General features: G+C 45.6%; 1 protein-coding gene across 2 annotated transcripts in view; it reads left to right on the plus strand.

The window, feature by feature from the left end:
- The first annotated feature begins 2583 nt into the window (after window positions 1–2583).
- Window positions 2584–19181, plus strand: part of ANKRD35 (ankyrin repeat domain 35) — a 29164-nt gene continuing 12566 nt past the window's right edge. Inside the window, exons 1-5 of one of the 2 annotated variants that reach the window (XM_033174972.1) lie at window positions 2584–3239; window positions 9850–9980; window positions 14481–14569; window positions 15119–15183; window positions 18426–18483. In XM_033174972.1, coding sequence (XP_033030863.1) covers window positions 3033–3239; window positions 9850–9980; window positions 14481–14569; window positions 15119–15183; window positions 18426–18483 — 550 coding nt within the window. In that variant the 5' untranslated portion in view covers window positions 2584–3032. Of the gene's footprint in view, window positions 3240–9849; window positions 9985–14480; window positions 14570–15118; window positions 15184–18425; window positions 18484–19181 lie in introns of both variants that reach the window. The other variant, XM_033174973.1, reaches the window with a different exon arrangement.

A 19181-nucleotide genomic window follows, 5' to 3' on the forward strand; every position in this document is an offset into this window, starting at 1 on the left:
AGGGAAAAGTAACAAACTTTTTCATTTGTTCATTTAGTGCCGCCTTTGTGAATGACAAGTGCCGCCGCCACTGGTGCAGCGCGAGGCGTCTTTGGTAAATGAGTGCACAAAGTTGAAAGTCCTTTAGGGAAACAGTAGGTATACATTTCGGTAATACGTAAGTTTATATGTATTTTGTTTTTGTAGCTTGATCAAAATTATTTATTATTTCATAACAGGTACAGGTTAAGAGATTAGGTGGCTTCAGCGGCAGGTGCCTGGCATCTTCCAGAATTCGGCTCCCAGGTGTCCCGCACCCCTTTCACCCCCGGGTAAAGATGGCCCTGCCTGCATTGCTCATTGCCTCACCCCACAGGGCAAAATACACACATATATTTAGATGCATACCGGCTGGCTTTTGAGATCTCGGCACAGAATTTGCCAAAGCTTTAGACCAGGGGTAGTCAACCTTTTTATACCTACCGCCCACTAATGCATCTTTCTTGACGGTAAAATTTCCTTACCGCCCACCAGTGCTCGATGGAAGGAGGAGTCAGCTTGTGCCGTAGAACCCCCTACCGCCCACCTAGAATCCTGAAACGCCCACTAGTGGGCGGTAGGGACCAGGCTGACAACCCCTGCTTTAGACAATTGCAACCTGCAACAGAATGTTGCAGCATATCCTCCTAGCCGGAGTGCTAGGTCTCAGCCAGCCAATCAGAGCACTCCGCTCTTCCCTCTCCCTTGCATTTTCCCTGCCTGTGACTACTGAGTGTGCTCCGTCTTTATTGGATTGTTCTGGGGTAAGGAGTTGTCCCTTTAGTGTTGTGTTAAAAACTTCTGGAAACCTCAGGGTTCCCCCATGCCCTCATGGAGCCAATGGGCCTGAATACTTACCCCATTACTTACTGGTTTGTCCAATGTGTGTGTGTGTGTGTGATCACTGGTCTCCCTTATGCTTATTGGCTATTCCAAGGCTAGCCAACTTGGTGTCTTCCAGATGTTTTGGATTACTACGCCCAGACCATTCAGCCAAGACGGAGGCACTTTTAGTGGGTCGTTCCCTAGACCGGACAAATAGGGTATGGCCTGCTCTTGGTGGTGTTGCACTCTCTCTGAAGGAGCAGGCATGTAGTTTGGGGGCGACAACCTTTAAGCCGGACTACTGTGATGCTTTGTATATGTGGCTGCCTTTGAAGGTGGTTCAGAAAATCCAGCTGCTGCAGCATTCAGTTGCCAGATGGTTGACTGGAGCAGGGCTGTATAAAGCCTTATGTGGCTCAAGATCTCAAGGACCACCTCTCCGCATGCGAACCAACCTGGATCCTATGATAATTATCTCCATGTGCCTCCTCCTTGAGAGAGCCATAGGGTGGCAACATGAGGACAGGGTCTTATCAGTGGTGGGCCCCCCTTGTGGAATGCTCTCTCCTATTTTTAGGAACCAGGCAGAGACCTTTTTTTTAGCCCTTAATTTCATGGCCTTTTTTAGTAGGGTGGGATCAGGAAGTCCTGATCCATTTATCCACTTAGCTGTGCTTTTATATTTTTATTGGATGTTCTTAACTGGTTTTGCTGTAAGTCATTTTGGGTCACTCTGAGAGAGAAGCCACTAACTAATGTAACAAACACATAAATCAATCGCCAGACCTGTTGGATTTCTGCCAGCTATATTTCTATTACAGTAAGCTATCCTGTAATAGAAATGTAGCAGGCAGAAATCCAACAGGTCTGGCCATTCAGGTGCTCAACTCAGGAAAAGAAACTTGGCAATTCTACCTTCCAGGATTTGGTTTCAGAAGTTGTTATTCCTGCTAGGATTTGTCTCTGTGGGAGGGGGTGTTATTGGTTTGCTTTGTTGTTGTTTTATTATGTACAGTGGTACCTCAGGTTACGTACACTTCGGGTTGAGTACTTTTCGGGTTACGAACTCCGCTAACCTGGAAGTGCAACCCGGCGCATGTGTAATTTGCGCACGTGCAGAGCGTTTTTCGCGGTTTTGTCCGGTTTTTTCTGGATTTTCGGTCTGCGCATGCGCAGAACGAATTGTTCGGGTTACGTCCTTTTCTGGTTACGTACTGTAACCCGGAACGAATTAAGTACGTAACCCGGGGTACCACTGTATTTTGTGTTTTTAACTTGTAATTTTTTTGCTGTGAACTGCCCTGAGATCTATGGATGAAGGGTGGTGTACACATAATAATAATAATAATAATAATAATAATAATAATAATAATAATAATAATAATAATAATAATAATGTGAAGGAATTGTACCAGTCAAAGGAACTAGTGTCTCTGATCATGGGCAGATGGAACATGTTTGGGATTAGCAGGCTGAGTGTTCATCTAAAGGCCTGGTTCCCTGACAGGCCTGGCACCTGCCTTTTAAGAAACTGAGTGAAAAATTGTGACAGCGATAGGAAGTGTGGAAGTGGGGGGGGGGGGAAGGTCTGTAAATACAGGTAGAGTACATCAACACACAGTGAAACTGAGCAGGATTTTGGACTAGGGCAGAGGAGGCCCAAATTCAAACCCTTCAGCGTAGCCGCAAGGCTCGCTAGGCGACCTTAGGCCACGCACCATTCTCTCAGCCTCCCTTGCAGGGTTGTTGTGCGTACAGAAGCAGAGCTGGGTGGGAAACTCATTGACGCAGCTGAGCTCCTTGGAGGAAGGGTGGCTTCTATCATTTGCGAGTTGCCCACAGGTAAACAAGCTATCACTGAAGGGCTCCGGCTTTTGCCTCTTCGGTGACGGAACGTGAGAAAGAAAAAAAAGATCACCCGTAATTTCGAGGGAGAGGGCGGGGCGGGAACCTCTGTCCTTTTAAAGTCAGGAGACAAGCGAGATTAGCAAAGAGCGTCTCTCTCTCAGGCAAGTCCAGACCTGGGACTGTGAAACAGGTGTGCTGAGGGGGAGCATCAAGGTTTCATGCGGTGAGGCCTGCGGGCCGACAGGGCTTTGCTTGCAAACGCTCCCTGGTCGCCGGCCGCAAGACACCTCTTTGGGCTCCAACAGCCAGCCAGGAGCTTCTCTGGGGCTCCAGCTCCATGGATGTCTCTGCCGGTTCCTCCTTTTCTCATCCAGACCAGGCCGGGCGCCTGGGCTGAGCAGACGGACCCCTCTCCTGCTGACCACGGGCCTCTTCTCGGAGATGGCTTGAATGTGGTTCATCTCACTCGTGTTTGGAGGCCGCAGAAAGCAGGAGCAGCTGCTGCAGCCATGAAGAAGATGTTCTCCTGTTCCAGTAATCAAGTGGCGGTGAGTTCCGAGCACTGCTCGGTTATTAATCTCCGTTTCCGATAGCTTGCAAGTGCCTCTCATTTTGGAAATAAAAGTTTGTGTGGAATAGGCAGGTGGCAAAACAAAGAGTACTCCTGAGCATGGGCAGAGTGCATTTCCTTTGAGACTATCATAGAACAAACACCCACCCCCACATGCACACGTGGTTTAGCAACAAGACGTAAGGAAAATGGCCATGTGTCCAACTTGCCCTCCATTTCAATGAATCCTCCATTTGAAGGTCTGTCCAGGCCAAGTCTGGCTTGAAGAACCTTAAGAAAGGAGAGCAGGGAGTTGTGGTGCTTTTTAGCAGCACCTGGAGAACAGCAGCCTGAGTAGGCAAGCATACAGATCACTGAGTGCAGCCTTTCCCACTGTTTAGTTATTATTACATTTATAACCCATCTGTCCTTCAAGGATTTCAAGGTAGTTTACATGTAATCCTCACAACAACCCTGTGAGGTTGGTTAGGCTGAGAGTGTGTGACTGGCCCAAGGTCACCCAGTAAGCTTCATGGCCAAATAGGAATTTGAACCCTGGTCTGCCAGATCATAGTCTAACACCCTATCCACTACACCACGCTGGTACTATGGGGAGAAGTATTGGATTTCTTTTAATTATCTCTGTATTTATATTTATATAGTCATTATCTATATCTGCATCGCTATGCATACAAATTAAACCATTTGAATGTTATGCCACATGGCGGCTTCTCTTGACCTCTTTTTGCAGCAGGGGCATTTCCTCTTAGTGGTGCATAAGCTGCTGCCACCCTAGCTGTAAGTTTCGCCAACCCAGAGGCTAGTTTCTGTGGGGCAGCGTTTGCTGACTGGCGAGCGAGGACAATGCAAGCCGTTGGAGGAACCATTGGGAGACTGTGGGGTTAATTGACTGACTTAATTAAACTGACTTGATTAAACTCAATAGTTTGAATTGGGTTTTGAGTAAAAGCACAACTAACTGCTACTATTTTGAATTTTATTGTGTTATTATCTTCCTTGGTGGGTTGTGCAAATAATGCTTTTGATAGGGTAGGGTGGTAGGCATTGGAGATGAGTTTATGGAACAAAGGGGCTCCCCTGTCCACACAAAACAGGTTTGATCTAGAAGGTCCAGATTGAGTAAGCCACCAGCCTCTGCCCTCTTTCCAAGTCTAGAATAATGACAGAAACATGCAGAGATGGGAAGAGAAGGGATCAAGGTGCAAGTCTGTCTGAGCCTGGGATTGTGCAGGCAGCATGCAAGATTCCACCTGGCAGGACCTGGCTGCCAACTGTAGCACAGACTCTCTGGGAGGGTCTGCTCTCCTCAGCTCCCTTCTCCCAATTAACCTCCATCTCCAAGGCTCAGTGATGGAAGGGAGTGCAGGGGGAGGAAAAGAGCTGGGCCGGGCCCTGCAATTCAGGATCTCGGATGCTCCTGACCTGGCAGCCCTAGACATGAGTTGCGTTTGTAAACCAGTTTCTCCCACTGAGGCACCAGTGTCCTTCAGGACAAACCAGTGGCAACCTCTCTCAAAAACTACTTGGCCAGTCTCCTTTTATTGTTTCCAGGGATATTAGCAGAGGACAGGGGCGTCAGGTTTGTGGAGCCAATAACTCCTGGCTGCATAAACATGCTATGCATTTAATAATATAACGACGTGCAACGTGTGGGTGGCTGTTTTTCCAATAAAGCACAGTGTCACACTTTTCTTGTTTATTTAAAAAGAGGCGCCATTCAGGTTGCCAACGTGTTAATCAATTCCTGTTCCTTAAAGGGACGCTTGGTCTGATGATGATATTACTATAATAATAGGTCATTGTGTCTGTCTCCATGCGACAAATAAAATAAAAAAACTTTACTGGGTGGTTTATCCTGATTAAGTTGCTCTTGTGCCTTTAAGAGCAAGCATGCCTGCTTTTGTAGTTCTTCCTGGTCAGTTGGCAACCTTACTTCACAGAGGCCTGGGGTATCTTTCAGGGCAAACCATTGCTCTTGTCTGTGCAGAACATTGGGGATATATGACGGCAAGTCGTTTCCCCAGATTCCTAGGAGCAGGCTGGAGATAGGTGGTGCATGAAAGGAACTCTGCACATGATCGGAGGCACTGTTCTTCGTTCCACAGAATCTTGATCTGAGTCCTTGTGCCAGTGTCGTGTAGTGGTTAGAGTGGCAGATTAGGACCTGGGAGACCAGGGTTCAAATCCTCACTTGGCCATGGAGCTCGCTGGGTGACTTTGAGCCAGTCACACTTTCTCTCAGCCTAACCCACCTCGCAGGGTTGCTGTGGGGGAATAAATGAGAAGGGGCAGAACCAGCTAAGCCACCTTGAGCTCCTTCGAGAGAGAGAAAAGGTGGCTTATTAATGCAATCAATCAATCAATAAATCAATAAATCAATAACAAGTCCCAGCTCAGATGGGGCCACGATGGGAAGGCTGACACACACTCTCAGCTCAAAGCAAAGCAAAGCATGACCAACTGGAAGCCTCAGCATGAATTCCTTTCTTGACATGAGGCTTTGCTCAGTCTTGCTCCATCCTGCCTTTGGGGTGTATCCACTCCTGGGGACGACTTGCGTTTAGCATGAAATTGGCCCTGAGCAAAGTGGCTTCGAGGCCTGACAAACAGGCCCGGTCATGGCAGCTTATCTACTGCCTTGACGTCAGCTCTTTGGGCTGATCTTGTTCTTTGCATGGGGAGACAAAATAAAATTGGGTGATCATCTGCACCTCTTACCAAAATTTTATTATTGAAACCAAGGGACCTACCTGTCCAATGACTTAGACAGCAGAGACTGAGGGGTTCAAGAAGACCACCAAGTCTTCTCTCAGAACATCTTTATCCTGGATCCCAAATGGGCACCAACTGCTTGTGTGTGTGTGTGTGTTTTTTTTTGTCATGACGGAGAGCTCTCTACACATGCTCAGGAATCCTTTGGTTGCCCAAATTGCATTTCCTGCTTATGGCTCCTTGAATTTACGATATCTGTTGTGCATTTTTTTTTTAAGAACAGGAAGAGTGGTTATGAAATGTCAGCGCATGCTGATGTTTCTCTAGAGGAAAATATCATATAGTTTCACCCTGAACAGCGGTGGCCTGGTTCAAAAGAGCACCTGGCTCCTGTGCCTTTAAGAGAGCTGGGGAGAAGGCAGAATTTAAGCCAGTGCAGATTCTCTGTCTGCCCCACAGCTGCCTGAAATGACAGGCAACACCAGAAGGTACATCACCCTAGCCTTTCTCTGTATCTGCCTTATGCTTGCCAATGCATTTTTGTTGTTGTTGTTGTTGTTGCAAGGCTCCCATACCTTAAACAGCCGTGTTTACAGGCAAAAATTCAGCAGGTGGGTATTTCTGTGGGGATGCAAAACAGCTGGGATAAGTTCTCAGGAACCTTACAGCTTAGCAAGAGCAGTTGTGGTGCAGTGGTTAGAGTACTGGGAGACTTGGTTTCAAACCCCCACTCAGCCACAAAACTTTACTAGGTGACTTTGGGCCAGCTGCTTCCTCTCAGCTTCACAGGGTTGTTTTGAAGACAAAAGCAGGGGGAGCTCTGCGTGCTGTCCAGATTCCCCTGGAGCAGTGGTGGCCAAACTCAGCCCTCCAGATGTTTTAGGACTACAACTCCCATCATCCCTGGCGAACAGAACCCAGTGGTCAGGGATGATGGGAATTGTAGTTCCAAAACATCTGGAGGGCCGAGTTTGGCCACCACTGCCCTGGAGGAAATGGCAGGTTGAAAGCAAATGCATAGGAACTATAGTGGAGAAAATGACTTAGAAATTGAGGGTTGGTTTTTTTTTTACAAGCACTAGAGCCCTTCAAGCACTTCTTAATATGATTTGTCATTCTTTTATATGCTACAGAGCCATCATTTTCAAGGCAACCCTTACCACAAACCTGACGAATCTGAAAGTAGACTTGATCAAAATCAGATAGCCCTGATATTATTTACTTCACTGTTTTATTCATTCTAATTCATCGTTCTAGGTCTTTTATGCTTTGGTTTTTTCTCTTTTATTTTTTTCATCTGTCCTTATAATGCTTCTCCTTGTTTTATATTCATTATAAAATGAAATTAAAACTTTACCAAAAAAAGAGAGAGAGAGAGAGAGAGAGAAAGCAAATCTATTAATTGCCATAACTGTCCAACGAAAGCAGGTTTTCCCTTTGCCTTTCTGGGAATTGAGAGAACTGAGAGTGAAAGGCCCCAGCTGTATCTTGTAGGAGGACTGTGTTTTCCCAGCGTAATTAGAATTTAAGCAACAGCGGGGTGTGTGGCCCTTGTGAAATGTTGCCCTCCGCAAACTCTGGGCGTGTTGCTCCGTCAGCAACGGCATTCAGAACCGGATTGTCTCCAAGCACATTCTTTGCCCATCTTCATGGAGCTGCTGAAACAGATATGCTTAAAATAAAAAAATCCCCAAACTGAAGGGACAAGTGAACCTTTTAACCAAAAGCATGACACCCCCCCCCCAACCCCAAAAGAAAGCCTTAATTTTTCCCCTCTTTGACTTTACTTCCTGCCTGGGCAGCTGCAGGGCTTTGCCTTTTATATATGTGGATTCTCCTTCATTGGAGGTTTCTAAATGGCATTCTGTCCGGGATTCTTTAGCTGTGATTTCTGCGTTGCAGGGGGTTGGACTAGATGGCCCTTGGGTGATCCCTGCCAACTTTGCAATTCAGTGGTCTTTGGCAGTATGTGAAGGGACTCTATCCTGAATCCCCTCTCTTCTACCTTTAAGTGTGTGTGTGTGTGTGTGTGTGTGTGTGTGTGTGTGTGTGTGTACATGTCATTGAACCCCTTTTAAGTTTAGCCAGACTGGAGCCCTGTTTTCCTTGGAAGGAAATGAGCCAGAGGCTCCCTATGAATGCCTAGGACTCTATATCCATCTCAACAAAGGCTATCTTTGCACTGCTGCCTGAATACCTGTTGCCTCCCGTACAGCTTCATGCCACTTTTTTTTTTTTTTTTTTTTGGAGACCTGCACTTTCCCAAGGCAACTTATTCCAGGGCAATTAACTACAGTATATATTTTCTGGGAAATTTGCCAACCTGCTTGGAGGCAGTGTGTGATGTTGCGAAAAGAATGGCTGTCATGGGAGAAAGGAGAATGGCCGTCAGCCACCTGTCCTGTGTGGGATGGAGCCAGGCGATGAAATAAAAATAACATTTTCCACATTCCGCATTCCAGCTTTGAGGCTCTTTCCTCTTTTATTACTGGCTTGAATGGTGGTTACTAAGCAACGTGGAGTCCATGGCTCTCCCTAGATCTCCCTCTAGATCAGAAGGGATCTCCTGTCTTCCCTGATTACTAGAATTTTTGGAGGGTATTTTTTCTGACAATAATAATAATAATAATCTATCACTGCATGATATACCTTATGCCTTTAATGTAGCCATTTCCATTCATTTTACTTAAACATAGAATTGTAGAGTTGGAAGGGATCCCCAGAGGTCACCAAACTAGATCCCTGCAAATGCAGGAATCACAGCTAATAATCCCTGATCACCCAATCTCTCTTTTAAAAAAACCTCCAGTAAAGGAGAAGGGCTTTTGTATTTCCTCAGATAACATTCATTAACTTAAAGTGCAAGTTGTCATCAGAGGAAACATTTTGGTTAAGACATTTGTTCAAGTTTAACTGACTTAAGAATAATTCCCAATTTTCAGGGAACTGTAATGCTGTTGAGATGGGAACCTGGTCAAGAAATCACAGGTCCTATCTCTCCACTGAACAAGAGTTTCAAGGATTGTTTGGGAGAAGGTTGATAAGCAGGTGTTATACAACCGGTAGTCAGGATTAAGAGGCCAGATTCCCTATCATTCTTAGAGCAGACCTCTTGAAATCAGGACGATGGTGATTTTAATGTGTCTACTCTTGAGTATGACTAATGTTGACTTATACAGTCGTACCTTGGTTCTCGAACAGAATGCGTTCTGGGAGTCCATTTGACTCCCTGAACCATTTGAAAACCAACGTGCGGCTTCCAATTGGCTGCAGGAGCAGCCAGTTGGAAGCCGCGGAAACCCCATTGGATGTTCGGCTTCTGAAAATTGTTCTAAAACTGGAACACTCACTTCCAGGTTTTGAATGTTTGGGAGCTGATTTGTTCGGGAGCCAAGGTGTTTGAGATCCAAGATACGACTGTATCATGTTTAGACTGTGGCAGCCAGTTCCCAGCTAGGACTGAGCTTGGTACTTGCCTTATAAAAGCTTTCTACTCTGACGCCCCTGCCCCCTGAATTCTGAGAAAATGGTCGAAACTTTTAATTTTTTTAACCTTTATAAATCGAGCTGCTCCCACACTGCAGAATGCATTCTCTTTTTATTTATATTTTAATCATGCGGTGCTATGGCTTTTCACTTGTAAAGGGTTATAAATTGATGAGCTGTGGCTCCTGCATTGCAGTGGGTGGGACTAGATGATCACTGGGGTGCCTACGGTTGTATGATTCAATTCCAGTCTTGCAGAATGGCCAACATCAGTGCTTCCTTTCACCCTTCCTTATTTCAGGGGAGCATTTTTCTCTTCTGACACAGAACAGCCCCATGATAAGTCTCCCAACACTAAATGGCTGCTTTCTTTATCTCATGCCAACCAGGTGGAGAGCTGGAACAAGCATGACCAGAAGCTTTTTGACGCTGTCGAGAAAGGCGACGTGGGGAGAGTATCCGTCCTTGCTTCCAAGAAGACAGCCAAAGCCACCAAACTGAATGCCCTGGGGCAATCTGCGTACGTAAGTTTTCCCTGTCCCATAATCCCTCTTGTTCGCAGGCTCTGCAAAGGACAAGGCTGTCTCTTGGGTAGGGTTGCTGGGTGAGGAGCATCCCGGACCCTGAAATTTCTTTTGGTTTTTTCAAAACAAAGAACAACATAACACATATACCAACACAAACACAAACACAAACCCACAATCAAACCACCATAAAACAAATACAAATACACCAACAATTCTTTTTCTTGTTTACATTTTAAAAAAAAACTTTTCTTGTTCGAATCATTGTTAAGTGACTTCCCCCGTTTTCTCTCCTTCAGTTCCAATTCCAATTTTACTTTAATAACTTCTCATCTCTGAAATTAAATCATTTAAAAATCAAAGCTAAACATACTTCTTAAAATCTTATTTTTAATTCACAATAATCTATCACTCGTTAACTTAAACCGAATCTAATCCAAGTCTAACTTCATAATAATTAATAATACAACTTCATAACACAACATATTACTTCTTATGTCGAATCATATCAAAACATCTTCTTTCACTTAGACTACTGCTAATAAAAAAAAATTCAAATATCTCTTCTCTAATTCAAAAACTTAAAATCTTAACACACCGGCTTCAGGGTACCATAACAAACCATCCTAATTTTATCCTTAATACATTTCACCCTATCCCTTTTCTATCCATTTTCTTTCGCCATTTCGGGGTCTCCCCCCAAGCGTTCCTCCATCTTACACCAGTACCATTTTCCAGAATGTCCTCTTTTCTTGTAAGTCCACAGTTCCAGACGTAGTCCACAACAGTCCTTGCAGGGAGCATCAGGGTACACAGATCATCACCTTCCAGCATCTCCAGTTTGAAATTCCGTTCCTCTTCTAATTGTGAATATATAAGTCTTTTCCCCTTCATTCCTGGGCTCCTACCCCAGAAATTGGATATAAAAAATCTTCTCATCCTGGGTCTCCCACCTCAGCAGGACTTTTCATCTTCTCGGAGTTGCAAAGACATCATATTTTGTTCTTCAATAATTCCCTTCAGCTCTCTGCCAAGGTTTCCTTCCATTTCAACAATGTTCTGAATAGAACAACGTTTCCTAAACTCCTACCCACTCAAACCTCTCTTGTACCTGCGTTACATTGATGATATTTTTATTATCTGGACACATGGTCAACAGACCCTGGACACCTTCCACAAGACATTCAATGACTTTCACCCCACCATCAACCATCAACCTAACTATTTCATCAACCACCATCAACCTAACTATGAACCAATCTATGCAAGAAATACACTTTTTGGACACTACTATAAAAATACAGGATGGACACATAGACACCATCTTATACCGTAAACCAACTGACCGACAAACATATCTACATGCTTCTAGCTACCATCCCAAACATACCAAACAATCCATTGTATATAGCCAGGCCCTACGTTACAGCCGCATCTGTTCCAACTCTACAGACAGAGACTCTCACCTAAGAGATCTACAGCAAACCTTTTTAGAACTAAAATATCCACCTGATGAAGTTAAACAACAGATCGACAGAGCCAGACTGATACCCAGAGAGAACTTGCTGCAAGACAGACCCAAAAAAGAAAATAACAGAACACCACTAGTCATCACATACAGCTCCCAAGTTAAAACAGTACAACGCATCATCAGAGATCTACAACCTCTCCTAGACAATGACAGTTCTCTTTCTCAAGCTCTGGGAGGAAGACCCTTCATCGCATACAAACAGCCACCCAATCTCAAACAGCTCCTCACCCACAATAATACAAAAACAGGACTCAACATGGACACTGGTACCAGAGCCTGCAATAAACCCAGATGCCAACTTTGCTGTCACATAAACCCGGATAACACCATTACTGGTCCCAACAACATCAAACACACCATCTCAGGACTATTTAATTGCTCATCTTCCAACATTGTGTATGCAATCAAATGCCAACAGTGCCCTTCAGCTCTCTATATTGGACAAACAGGCCAAACCCTACGCCAAAGGATAAATGGACATAAATCTGATATCAGGAATCACAAGACAGAGAAACCAGTAGGAGAACACTTCAATCTCCCAGGACATTCTATAAAAGATCTCAAAGTAGCTGTCTTAATACAAAGAAATTTCAGAAATAGACTGGAAAGAGAAGTGGCTGAATTGCAACTAATCACCAAACTTAAAACCATGGAGAAACCTGGTTTGAACAAAGACATTGGATTCTTATCTCATTATACATAACAAAGCCATCTTTAGCCATCTCACCCCTTGCCTTTCCCTGCAAGACTAATTGCAGCCGTTTAGAGTCGTCAACAGGTTTTCCACACTTATCAGCCTATCACCCATTCCCACCACCCTTCTGAGTAATACCCCTCCCCACTCCCCCACTATATTTAAGGATCTGGTGACTTCTGTTTCAGTGTATCTGAAGAAGTGTGCATGCACACGAAAGCTCATACCAGGAACAAACTCAGTTGGTCTCTAAGGTGCTACTAGAAAGAATTTTCGATTTTGTTTTGACTATGGCAGACCAACACGGCTACCCACCTGTAAATGTTCTGAATAGTCTTTCCTGTGGGATATAACTTTTCTGCAACATCCTGGTTCAGCAAAATTAATTTCTGTTTTAGCAATTCTAACTTTAGAAAAATAATCCTTTGTTCGTGAGTCAGTCCAGAGTCTAAAACCAGCTTGAAAACGAAACCTAACATGGTAGAAGTGGGCATAGAGTATCAAGTTTCAGTGTTTTTCCGTCTTAGTCACAATACTTTTCCATCTCACTCACAAGTCTCCGCAGCCATTTTCCCTGGAGTCAGGGCGAAAAGATTACAGTCTATCCATTTTAAAAAGAAATATCCACCACCAACTTACTCCCCCAAAAGGGATCTGATCAGTCTCACTTGTCAAAAGCCGAAACATTGTATCCATCACTGTAGCAGCAGTCACCATCAGAACAGTTACTTTCTTTCCACCAAAGGGAGAAAAACGGGCTCCTTTCCATCGTATCTCCCGGAGCGCCAAATGTCAAAGATAAATTCCGTTGTTCAAGTACTCACGGCCAACGGGCTTCATTTATTTTCCTTCTGCCAGGTAGAACGATATCGCTCACCGCGAGCGGCGGCCGCCGCTTCGCTGGTCCGGTTGGGGCATGTCTCCTCAGCCCGGCTCCGTGGTCCCTTCACCCCCACTCCCCCTTTACAGGGGGAACGGGGGAAGGGTTCGGAGCCATAGCGGGCTCGCCGGAGAGCCCAAGCCGCGGGACGCTCGACCCGCGGCTCAACGGAGCCCCGCTTTGCGGTAGCGGGGCTCCTACCCCCGGGCCGGCCTGGGTCGCCTCGCTGCCGAAGCGACCCACGACCGCCCGCGATGGCGTCCTCGCCGGAAGTCCCGGACCCTGAAATTTCAGGGCCCAAACCTTGAGACCCAGGGGCAGCCCCTGGTGATGTCACAGGGTATACATCCCTGGTGATTCTTCCTCTGTGCTCCCACCTACCACTGAGCCCTGGAGACAGAGGTTAATTGGGAGAGGGGAGAGGAGGAGGGGTGGAAGGAGGTGACTTGGAGGGGAAATTAGGTGGCTGGCCTTCTGCATCATTTATGTCCTGAATTTGCATTGTACTTATATATTTAGCACATGCAAATTTGTTTCTGTGGGCTAATAAGCCTGATCTTGCCATGCCTCTGGATCCAAGGAAACAGCTGCTTTCAGTGTTGACACCTGATCATAGTATGATTAGCCAGACTAAATTGATGCTTGGTGAAAACTGAAGTGATTAGGAGCATGAGGTGGAGAAATTTTAGCAGACTGCATTGCTGGTGATGATTTATTTCACTGTCTAAAGCTGATGATGGATTGGAAGGGGGGGTTGAGAAGGGAACCAAGAATGGCTTTGCCTAGTTCAGGATCCTGCTTTTTCTTTTTTATTGATTTATTAATGAACAAAAGTTCAAACATAACAAAAATACAACAAGAAAAAGAACCAAAGATTTAAACCATAAAACGTCACAGCCCAAAAGGGCAAAAGTACCAAAGATCTAGTGCAGCTCCAAAGGGAAAATAAAGTATTAACTCATACAAAGATTCCCTTATAATTAAAAAAGATCCATACAAAATAAAAGTATTCTCAACCTGTGAGTTCCTTACTTATTGAGAATAAATGTTCTAAATAGCATTAAATGAGCCAGGCATTTTCATATGCTGATGCCACTGAACGGCCATCTGATCGCATGAAGAAACAAAACCATGCTATATATCGAAAAATGGCCATTTGAGCTCTGCCCTTTAGATCATATAATTGTAGAGTTGGAAAGGACCACGAGGATGATCTTGTCCAACCCCCTGCAATACAGGAATCTTTTGCCCAGAGTGGGGCTCGAACCCACAACCCTGAAATTAAGAGTCTCGTGCTCTTCCGGCTGAGCTACCCACTGGGGTACTTTTAGTTTATGAGACATCTGGAAAATATTACTTGCCAAGATCCCGCTTTTTCCTCTTCCTTGCAGATTCCACCTGGCGGCCTCCAAGGGGCTCACGGAATGCCTCACCATCCTGCTCTCTCACGGGGCTGATGTTAACGATAAGAATGAGGATGGTAGGTGTCACAGGGGGAGCGATTCTGTAACAGGGGAGCAAGTGTGCTTACCGCCCTCCCACAAGAGAAAAACCCACGCAATCTCATATTCTTGGGAATGTCGTTGGATAAGAAGTGGGATATAGTTGTTCCAAAACGATGCTGCTTTTCAATCAGTTTTGATGTTTTGTTAACAGGGCTCTCAGCGGCTACCAGCCGCAATGGCTGTGCTCTGGGCTCTGCAGCCGGAGGCAGCAAAGCTTCTGAATCCTAGTTGTAGGAAACCAGGAAGGGAGAAGGCTCTTGTGCACTCTGGAGAGGGTGGTTTGGCGGCCACTGTGAGAACAGGATCCTGGACTAAATGGGTCGCTGGCCTTAAAAACAGGCTGTCTGTCCAGCCTCTCAGCCAAGGAAGGGGAGTTTGGCTTGTTGGGTCTGCGAGTGCCTGAATCTGCTCCAGCAGAGTCACAACAACGGCACACCCAGCCTCCCCTGGAATAAAAGGCCCAGCTCTTCCCTTTCCGCCACAATTTGTCGTATTTTGACTTCCCTTTCCTTCTGTCTTTCTAGGCAGCACAGCCCTGCATTTGTCCACCATCGCTTGCCAGCCTCAGTGCGTGAAGGTCCTTCTGCAGGTAAATAGGACTTTCGCGTTTTACATCTTCACAAAGGCATGTAGATAAACTGTGGAACTCCCTCCCACAGGAAGCAACAGCGGCCACCAACTTGGGTGGTTTTAAAAGAGGATTGGACAAATTCAAACCTATTGATGACTACTAGCCAGGATGGATGTGCCCTGCCTCCATGTTCTGGGGCATAAATGCTTCTGAATGCCAGTTGCTGGAAACCGCAGGAAGGGAGAGGTCTCTTGTGTTCAGATCCTGATTGCGGGCTTCCCTCTGTGTGAACAAAATGCTGGACTAGATGAGCCATTGGCCTGATTCAGCAGGTTCTTTATATGGTCGTATGTTCCTTTCTATCAGGAGTAACAAGGTTTTAATGTTGAGCCAGATTTTAATCTTGAATGTGTTTTTCGTGCCAGTGGTTCAGCCTTGGAACATGGGAGGTACAAAGAAGAGAGTGCCCCTAGGGGTGTGCAGAGGGAGCTTCCAGCTTGGTGGGGGTGACAAGCTGTGCAGGCCTAAAAGGCTGGCCTGAGGTTTTTTTGCTGCCTGAGATTTTTGCCCCCCACCCCGCAATCCCTTGTCTTACCTTGTGCTGAACCGTAGAAAAATAGCACATGAAGAACAGTGTAACCTTGTCAAAACAAAATAGAAAATTCTTTCCAGTAGCACCTTAGAGACCAACTGAGTTTGTTCTTGGTATGAGCTTTCGTGTGCATGCACACTTCTTCAGATACACTGAAACAGATACACTGTATCTGAAGAAGTGTGCATGCACACGAAAGCTCATACCAAGAACAAACTCAGTTGGTCTCTAAGGTGCTACTGAAAAGAATTTTCTATTTTGTTTCGACTATGGCAGACCAACACGGCTATCCACCTGTAAGTGTAACCTTGTGCATGTGTACTTTGAAGAAAGCCCCAGTGAATCCAGCAGGACTTACTCCCAGGTAAGAGGGCATATATAAAAAAGCATTATTCAGAATAGCAGCTCCTACAACCCACTAAGGAAGATCATAACACAATGAAATGTAAAACGGTAGCAATTAATTGCACGTTGATTCAAAATCCAGTTAAAACTATTTAGTTTAATTAGTTCAACAAAATAGATTCAACTTGATCCAGTGACACTGCTTCTCAAAGTCAGGGAATCGTTTACAGCTCCAGAAGCCAACTTCCTTGCCCCACTTCCCTGCCTCCCCTTCCCTGCTACCACCCACTTTGGGGAACCACTGCTGTAAATGATCAAGAGCGGACCAGTATTTTTTTGTTTTCATTTTCAGTGGCTCAGTCTATGCAAGCTCAAGTGTGAAAGCACAAGTGTGAGGGTCCTTAGAGAGGAGGCCGCAGCTGCATCATCCCACCTTCAGTCCTGCTCCTGTGAGCTTAAGCCATGGTTTGGCTAAGCATGTCTGCCAAACCTGGGCCTGTGGTTTGGTTATCTGGCATGAGATAAACCATAAAGCCGCAGAAAACATGGCTCCCAGCAGGGTGATGTCAGGAAGACCAGAGAAGTAATGGAGCCACAGTTTATTCTCTGTGACATTCACACATTTGCACTGTGCTTAGGGTCACACACAAACCAGGTCCATGTCTGCCCTTAATAATAAAACCTAATTTTTTTCTAAGAGGTGTATGGTTTCTTAACAGGCCCCTGCTGAAGGGAGGCCAGAAGGCTTTCATTGCATTTTCTGAAATAACAATGATACATTTTGGCACGCCCCAGGGCTGATTTCAAAAAATTTAAATTCAGAATTAGAAACAGTTAAAACAGATTACAATCCTGGGGATTGGGTGGGTGGGTGGGTCCTGAAAACATGCGTCTCAAGTGCCAAAAACCAGGTTTTCAGCATTTGCCTAAAGCTTTACCATGAAGGTGCCAGGCACAGCTCCGTGAGGAGGGAGTTCCACAGCCAAGGGGCCACCACAGAGAAGACCTCTCCTGGGCCAACACCCCATAACCTCAAACTTCTGAGAGGGGTGGATAAATAAATTTGTTCATTTTTATTTGTTATTAAATATTAAATCCCTGTGCCTGAAAGGCCTGTAATCAAACAAGCCTTGCAGTAAAGGGAAGGAAAATAAATGGAAGGAAGAGGCAAACTTTTTATATCCGCCACTGAGGAATTGTGGTCTCTGTCCCCTGATTGTCATCTGTCTGTGTGCCCCAAGCCGTCACCGCTGTTTTAAATAAAGCTCTTTGTTTTATAATACTCCTGCCTGATCTTTAATGATAACCAACACCACTTGAAAACAGCTGCCCTCGCAGTGATGGAATAATTTCTGGGCCGAATCATTTCCCTGTGGTTCTGCAAGGCACACCTGGGAGGCAGTTTCAACACAGAGGCGACGGGGAAATGAAGAGCTGGGTGGGGTGTGAAATCCTGCGTTGAGAATCATTACAGCAAACTGGAGAAAAGGGTGTGTTGCTGTGAAGATCAGGAAAGCAGAGGGATTCCTGCTTGGCGGCTTATCATCCTTCAAGGAGCCTCCGGGTCATAGAGGCCCAGGTACCCATCTTTGTGCCAGCGATGCCTCTCGAAACAGCACCTTTGGGAGAGCAACAGAGTTGCTGATTAAGAGTTTTCTTCTTGAAGCCAGACATAATTCCTGCTGTTCCTAAATATGGGGGTGGGGTGGGGTGGGGAGAGAAGGTGGAAGCCTTTGGCACTAGCATCTGTCCATAAATCAAAATCTACATCAATGCATACAGAGCATGTATGGTGTGCTTGTCGTTTCCTGCAGTGAGATGGATGCTGCGTCCTACAACCTGGACCATCGGATTCTTCTATGGAAATAAATTCTGCATCTCAGATGCTGAGGCCGGCAGAGGAGGCCCTTTTTGTGGTTCCTCTGCCCTCCGAGAGCCTCAGGGTGGTGGTGTTGGCCAGGGAGAGGGCCTTCTCTGTGATGGCCCCTGCACTGTGGAACTCCCTCCTTGTTGTTGTTCAGTCGTTCAGTCGTGTCCGACTCTTCGTGACCCCATGGACCAGAGCACGCCAGGCACCCCTATCCTCCACTGCCTCCCACAGTTTGGCTAAACTCATGCCAGTCGCTTCGAGAAACTCCCTCTTCATGAGGATTTAAAAGGACTAGATGACCCTTTTGGATCCCTTCCAACCCTACAATTCTATTATTTTACTGAATAGGTTTGTGACACTGCTGTTTGGGGTGTGTGTTGCTACTCTGAGCCTTCAGGATGTTGCAAGTTAGCAATGCCAATGAAATGCATTTTTTTAACTGCTTTCTTGCAGCATGGAGCCAATGAAGACTGTGTAGATGGGGAGAACCGGACGCCACTACATTGGGCGGGTGAGTCCTTAAATGATTCAAAGTAGTTTGAATCAATAATCAAATCCATGAGCCAGACCCCATAGGAAACTTGGGGTCCTTCTCAGCGTGGAAGACTTCCTGTGCTAAAGTTGATCTTCCTCTCTCCTGCCTGGAGCATCAAATAACAGCTCAGGCCTTTTGCAAGACTGGTCAGCCCTTTGGGACACAGGTCTCCATTAAACCTTTGCCATCATGTAGTGAAGCACATCAGTGGGCTTAACCACACTTTCGCCCACTCTTTCCAGGCAGTCTGTGCTTTAAAGATCTGTGGTGTTGTTGTTTTTTGCTCTGGAGCTTTCCCTATGAAAACCCACTCTTTGAAGCTCAGTTGGAGCAAGTTGCCATCCACATAAAATCTGGATAGCCATTTGTTCCAATTCAGCTTTAAAGAGCGGGAATAGCTCTGGGAGAAAACAAAGCAAAAACCACAGACACAGAGCTTTAATGCGCAGACCTCTGCATGGAAAGAGCAGGGCAAAAGGTAAGTGTGGACAAGCCCAGTGTCTGAGTAGGCTTCCCTAAATAAAAATATTTTCAGCAGGGGCTGAGAACACTACAGTTAAGGTGCCTGCCTGATGTCAACAGGCAGGGAGTTCCAAAGTGTGGGCGCTGCCACGCTAAAAGACCAATTTCTTACAAATGTGGAATGGGTGCTATGTGGCACCTGTAGCAGCAGC

The sequence above is a fragment of the Lacerta agilis genome, chromosome 17, assembly GCF_009819535.1.
Source record: "Lacerta agilis isolate rLacAgi1 chromosome 17, rLacAgi1.pri, whole genome shotgun sequence".
Lineage (NCBI taxonomy): Eukaryota > Metazoa > Chordata > Lepidosauria > Squamata > Lacertidae > Lacerta > Lacerta agilis.